General features: G+C 36.5%; 1 gene segment (V, D, J or C); it reads right to left on the bottom strand.

Annotated features, from left to right (window-relative positions):
- LOC126001453 (T cell receptor alpha chain constant-like) overlaps nucleotides 1-3,490 on the bottom strand; it is a 713,101-nt gene extending 709,611 nt beyond the window's left edge. Inside the window, 2 exon segments of the C gene segment in view lie at nucleotides 3,032-3,315; nucleotides 3,439-3,490. Of these exon segments, the coding sequence occupies nucleotides 3,032-3,315; nucleotides 3,439-3,484 (330 nt within the window).
- Between the last annotated feature and the right edge of the window lie 3,009 nt (nucleotides 3,491-6,499).

A 6,499-nucleotide genomic window follows, 5' to 3' on the forward strand; every position in this document is an offset into this window, starting at 1 on the left:
CTTTGAAGACATTTTGGCTTCAGTGTCACGGACAGTTCTTTCTATGCTTTCCTCTATGTATACCTTGTCATTTACGGTCTTATAACAAGGTTTTTAATCCATTTTTATTTGACTTTTGTGCATTATATTAGAAAGAAGTCTGAATTTATTTGGTGGCATATAGCTGACTAATTTTTACAACACTACTTGTTGAATAGTCATTTTTTCTTCCACTTCATATTTTTTGTGTCCTTATCAAAGATTAATCATATACCTGAGGATCTTTCTCAGGACATTCAATCCTATTCCACTGATCTGAGAGTCTGTCTTTATTCTAATACTTTGCACCTACAACTTCGAGGTACATTTGAAGTTGTGGAAAGGGATGCCTCCCATCTTCTTTTACTCATATTATTTGGTAGTTATTTGGTATGGTGGGGGGCAGGGAGTATTGTTCAATATGAATATCAAAAGAATTTGATATACTTCTTTGAAAAACATCATTATGAGTATCATTATAAGGACTGCATTGAATCTGTACAATGCTGTGAGCAGTGCTACCATTTTGATGGTGTTAATCCTCCAAGTCCACAAGCACAGGATATGTTTCCATTTCCTTGTGTTCTCTTTTATTTCTTGAAGTTACCTTGTATAGGTCTTTCACTTATGTAGTTAGCTAAATTGCTTCTGAATTACTTGATTTTCTGAGGCACAGTTGTAAATGAAATTATTTGTTTTGTTTTGTTTTGCTTGGGGGCTATACCTAGAAGTGCTCAGGGACTACTTCTTGCTCTGCACTCAGAAGTCAGTGCCTGGGGACCATATTGAGCCCCAGGTGATGATACAAGAGATTAAACTAGGATTGGCTATGTACAAGGCAAATGACATATACTATACTATCACTCTGGCTGGAATTATTTTCAATATTCTTTTCTTCTCTTCTATTGTGTGTATATATAAAGAGACATAGATGTTTGCATATTATTGTAGCCTGACACTTTATTATACAAATCTATTGTTTTTAGAAACTTTTGGAAGTTTTTAGGGTTTCATAAATATAGTATCATGCCATCTGCAAAAAGTCAAAGTTTGACTTCCTTTACTATCTGGATGCCCTTGATAACTTTTTCTTGCCTAATTGCTATGGTAAATACTTCCAGAACAATATTGAATAGAAGTGGTGAGAGTGGGCAACTTTATCTTGTGCCTGATCTTAAAGGAAAAACATGCCTCTACATTTCTTTCAAGAAATAAGGCACTTTTAGTGTGTTAATAAATGACATCAATTTAGTAAGTTTGCACAGTGTTGGCAAATCCAGAAGCAAATTGCAGTGAAATGCTGACACTGATTTTATTATTCCTTTCACACACCTTTGTTGCTTACACCAACATCTTTTTACTACTTTCATGATTTTCTTTCCTCTCTTGGAAATTGCAAAATAAGAGTTAGAGAAATATATAGCATACCCACCAGTCAGCAAATACTGCATGTTGTTAGGAAGAATTTTTGTTCAAGGAATAGATAGTTCTCAACATATTTCAATATCGCTGAAAATTATCTCACTTAGTTATTATTGTTGAGGAACCAGTTTACCTAAGTAACAGGCTAGAAGGAAGGTGAAATTTTATGTGCAATATTTAGACATGAATCATTTCCCAATTATATTCTTGGTTCTTTCTCTTTGTTTTGAATGCCAGTTTGTATAAGATCTGATTCACCATAAAGGAACTAAGAAAAATACCAAGTTCTTCTTGTTGAATTGTTACTACAAATAAAATGCCTTTTTCTTTCTTTTCTTCCCTTATTTCTAACTATTTTAAATTAGTTTGTTTAACTTTAAATAATTGTTATAATTAGTTATATAATTTAAAAATAATTTATTTTGATTTCTATTGTAGTTTGAGTTAACATGGTTACAATACTATTAAGTTTTTGGTTTTGAGGTATAGTCACTGAACCTTCACCACCACCAATGTACCCAAGTTCACCCACTCTTGTTCCTGTGCCACCTTTTCCTTCTTTTGTCTCCTCTTTGCCCACTGCATGCTAGTCTCAACTTACAACAAATGTATTCCAAATAAAAGTGTCAAGTGTTTTTCCTTCTTTTATTTATTTATTTATTTTGGTTTTTGGGTCACACCCGGCATCGCTCAGGGGTTACTCCTGACTCTATGCTCAGAAATTGCTCCTGGCAGGCTCGTGAGACCATATGGGACGCCGGGATTTGAACCGATGACATTCTGCATGAAAGGCAAATGCCTTACCCTCCATGCTATCTCTCTGGCCCCATATAATTTGGTTGTTTTTTTGGTTTTTCGGGCCACATCCATTTGATGCTCAGGGGTTACTCCTGGCTAAGCACTCAGAAATTGCCCCTGGCTTGGGGGGACCATATGGGACGCCGGGGGATCGAACCGTGGTCCTTCCTTGGTTAGCGCTTGCAAGACAGACACCTTACCTCTAGCGCCACCTTGCCGGCCCTCTGTGTTTTTCCTTCTTAACTACTGTATTTTCTCTTTCTTTTTTCTATATATGCCACAGATGAATTAACTTATATGTTATTTATTCCCTTCTTAATTAAAATATGGGCCTTTGTAGACTATTTTATATATATTATTACATATATTTATATATATATACATTTTTCCATTCACTTCCAGAAATTAATTGGTAGTTAAACTCTCTGTCATAGTAAAAAGTATCTCAAGTCATATCAATACCCACTGGTGTGACTGGAACAAGAGGTAGGAGCTTGACTTTGTTAGGACAAGCAAGACAATTATACATTGTTTATATGGTTATGCTGTAAAATGACTTGAAGAACTTTTAATTATATTACATTATCACTAATGAACAGCTGAGTATGAGGGTTGTTTACTTCTTTCAATACTCTAGTGCTTTTAATTATATTGGAATCAGAGGGTGCAAACAGCTAAAGACTGTGCTGAATCAAGACTGCACTACACTGTTAGAAACTCTCAGCTTCAGATCTTGTTCCTGCTTAGGTTTGTGTCCTGCTCCCCCTGCAGGTCCTGTCACTGTGTCACTCACAGCACAGTAGTACACAGCTGAATCTGACTCTTGCACTGCCGCTTTCTCCAGGTGGAAGGAATTTGAGTCTTTAAGATATGTAGCTTCAAAACCTTTCTCTCGTCCAATATCTTTGTCTCTCTGGGCTTTCAGGAGGACCTGTGGGCCTTCTCCAGGATATTGAACATACCAGTAGAGTACAGGGTAACTTGTGGTTGTATAAGTGCAGTTGATAGTCAGGGAAGCCTCTTCTAATAAAGTCACTTGGCCTTCCATCTGGGTCACTGAGTCTCCACGTGTTTGTCCTGGGGGAAAAATGAAATAAACTTTTTTTAGTAATCTAGTGCATAAAGAGTCGGATGGAATTGTAATTCAATATTTTGCTGATAGAACAGAAGAGTTCAAAATTTAACAAGAATTTAACTTACCACATAGGAAGAGTATCATAGTCACTAAGCCCAGAGAAGAATCCATCTCTTTAAGTGTCTCCTAAGCAATGATCTTTAGTCTGAACAAGAAGAAACGAAGCAGTCACAGTGAAAGGGATGATCAAAGCCTATCACACAAGAAATGATTGCGCATTGGACCAGCGCCTCCTGGTGGAAGGAGCTACAAATTCTTCTCTCTGATTTTACTTATAAGGCAATTTATCATTCCTCCCATGGTGCTAAGAAATCCGAACAATTATATTTTGGGAGAATAGAACATTATCTGCCATGAAAATTTTTATAATTGTGGGGTATGTTGTTTTGCCAGAATTGACCCCAAAACCTAAAAATAAATATATGAATAAATAAATAATAACTTTTTAGCTGGAGCGATAGCACAGTTGATAGGGCATTTGCTTTGTATGCTAACAACTCGGGTCAGATCCCCAGCACTCTATAGAGTCCCCCCAAGACTATTAGGAATAATTTCAAAGAGTAGAGACAAGGGTAGCCCTTGAGCTTTGCTGGGTGTGGCCCCAACTAAAAAAATAAAGTTTCAGTGATAAGCTCTGAGTTTTTCTTCGTGCATCATCATACCTTACACTATTTTAGAATATGTTAATACATGTATATCCTTTGATGTCTCAACTCTTTAGTTAACTTTTGTTTTGTCTCATTTTTTTTGTTTTTTGTTTTTTTGGTTTTGGGGCCATACCTGGTGATGCTCAGGGGATTGCTCCTGGCTATGCACTCCTGAAACATTGCAGTAAAATACCAATACCAATTTAATGGAGCTGAGTAGTTAGCACAATGGCTAGAGCACTTACCTAGTAAGCATGAGACCATATGGCCTCAGAGAACCTCTGAATGTGACCATAATGGCTCCCAGCATCCCTGGAATAATGCAACAAACTGTGTGGTCCAAACTGCTGAGCCAAGTATAGAAAGTGGCCCAAGCATCCTCAGCAATAAAATCATGCTATAATCCTGCAGTCCTTTAACACTGGACAAATGAAAAAACAGACTATCAGACTGAGAAGAGGAAAAGTAAGAAGTTATTGATAATATGCATATCATCCTGGGGAGATCAAATAAGACCAAATAACTCACCCACTGACTTCAAACACCAGCTAAAGTTCTCAGATATAAAGTTCTCAGAGTTAAAGAAATAACTTGAAAGATCAGTTAAAAAGGTAACCAAGGAAGGTGCCAATAAAACAAAGGTGTTAGATACTCCCGGGCTCTTTGACTCTGTATTCAATATAGCAATAAACAGGAAGTCAAGGATTTGTTCCCAAACAAGATTTATTAGGGCTTATCCTGGATCACCAGAAAAACAACACAGAAGGCAAATATCTAACAATTCATTCTCCCAAAAGAATCTCATGCAAAATTTGAAGATAAAAATTCAAGTTCATTTCTTCTCTCCATTTCTTGATGAGGCTGATTTTTTGTTGAGTGTTTGAGAACTTTAGTTTCTTTTGCCATGCAAACATTTAAATTTGATATTCCAAAAGAATATACTAGTGATATGACAAGTAGCTATATTAAAATGTGTTCATAGCTACTGGCTATCAGGGAAATACAAATGGCACTTACTGCTCAAAACTAGCTTTGTCAGGAAAGTGGTGAAAAGGAGTTCTGATCTACTGTTGATAGGAATGTCATTTGGCTCAGCCTCTGAGATCATTTTTAAGTATAGAACTTTTATATGGCCCAGAAATTTTACTTCCTGGAATATATTGCCCCAAACACAAAAATATTAATTTGAAAGGATATGTATATATGTAGATAAGTACACACTATTTATTGCAGCTTTAGAACCATAGTCAGGGGATGGAAACAACTTAAATATCAAGCAACAGATTAATGGATCAAGAAGTTGTGGTATATACACACATATTGTGTGGAATATTATGCAGCTATAATAAAAGATGAAATCTTAGTTTTCTGCAATGTGGATGAAACTGGAAGGTGTCATGTTAAGGAAAATAAGTCAGAAGGCCAAATAATATAAAATAAACTTGTTATATACCTACCAAGGGGACCAGCTGGGGGATAAGAGGAAACCTGGGAATATTGATGGAGGGAAGGGGACATAAGTGGTGGGATTGGAACTGGACCATTATATGTCTGCAACAACTCTATTTTGAACAATTTTTAAAGCACAAATCTCAATAAATATTTCTTTTAAAAAGTCAAAAGGGGGGTCGGAGAGATAGCATGGAGGTAAGGTGTTTGCCTTTCATGCAGAAGGTCATTGGTTCGAATTCCGGCAACGCATATGGTCCCCTGAGCCTACCAGGAGTAATATCTGAGCTTAGAGTGTAGAGGAGTAACCCCTGAGCGCTGCCAGGTGTGACTCAAAAACCAAAAAAAAAAGTCAAAAAGAAGATAAATACTACATTGTGTCACATATCTATGGTATATAGTGAAACAAATCAAGGAAAAAGACAATATTTCACAATGGCAAACCCTGGACAAAACCTGAGCAGATATTTATTATCAAATTTTGGAAGTAGTGGGTTGGAGGAAATAGTGACTGATCTAGTGGTAAGATAAGAACGTGGACACCATGGTGGTAGTGGGTGCAGTAACTTTATACATGGATGCCAAAAACGTTGGCATTAATGTAACCAGCTAAATCAAAATCCAATAAAATTAACAATCAATAAATAAAGAAAATTAAAATTGATTCAGCATTTTCTTTTATTCTAAGGAGACATTGCTCTCATATTCAGGAACTACCATATAAATTGATACAGGGCCCAATATGGTGGAGTTGCTCATTAATGCCAACCTATAAAGGACCTGTTCTGGACACATGGCTTAGCCAGTGTAGGGCTGGGAATTCTTTGTCTTATGGAAGGGGTAAGTCTTATTCTGGTAATCTTGTCCTGAAGAATTAGCAGATTGGTGGTATTTAGTTTGGTGCACCAAATGTTTAACAACAAGAACAACAAAAGTTCACCTAGTCCAGAAGATTTATAATTGGTCTCTCTAATCAGAGTGAGAGGCAAAGTCCTGTCTGTATCCAATCTCAAATCTTAGTTCTGACAAG

The sequence above is a fragment of the Suncus etruscus genome, chromosome 2 (assembly GCF_024139225.1).
Source record: "Suncus etruscus isolate mSunEtr1 chromosome 2, mSunEtr1.pri.cur, whole genome shotgun sequence".
In the NCBI taxonomy this organism is placed as follows: Eukaryota; Metazoa; Chordata; class Mammalia; order Eulipotyphla; family Soricidae; genus Suncus; species Suncus etruscus.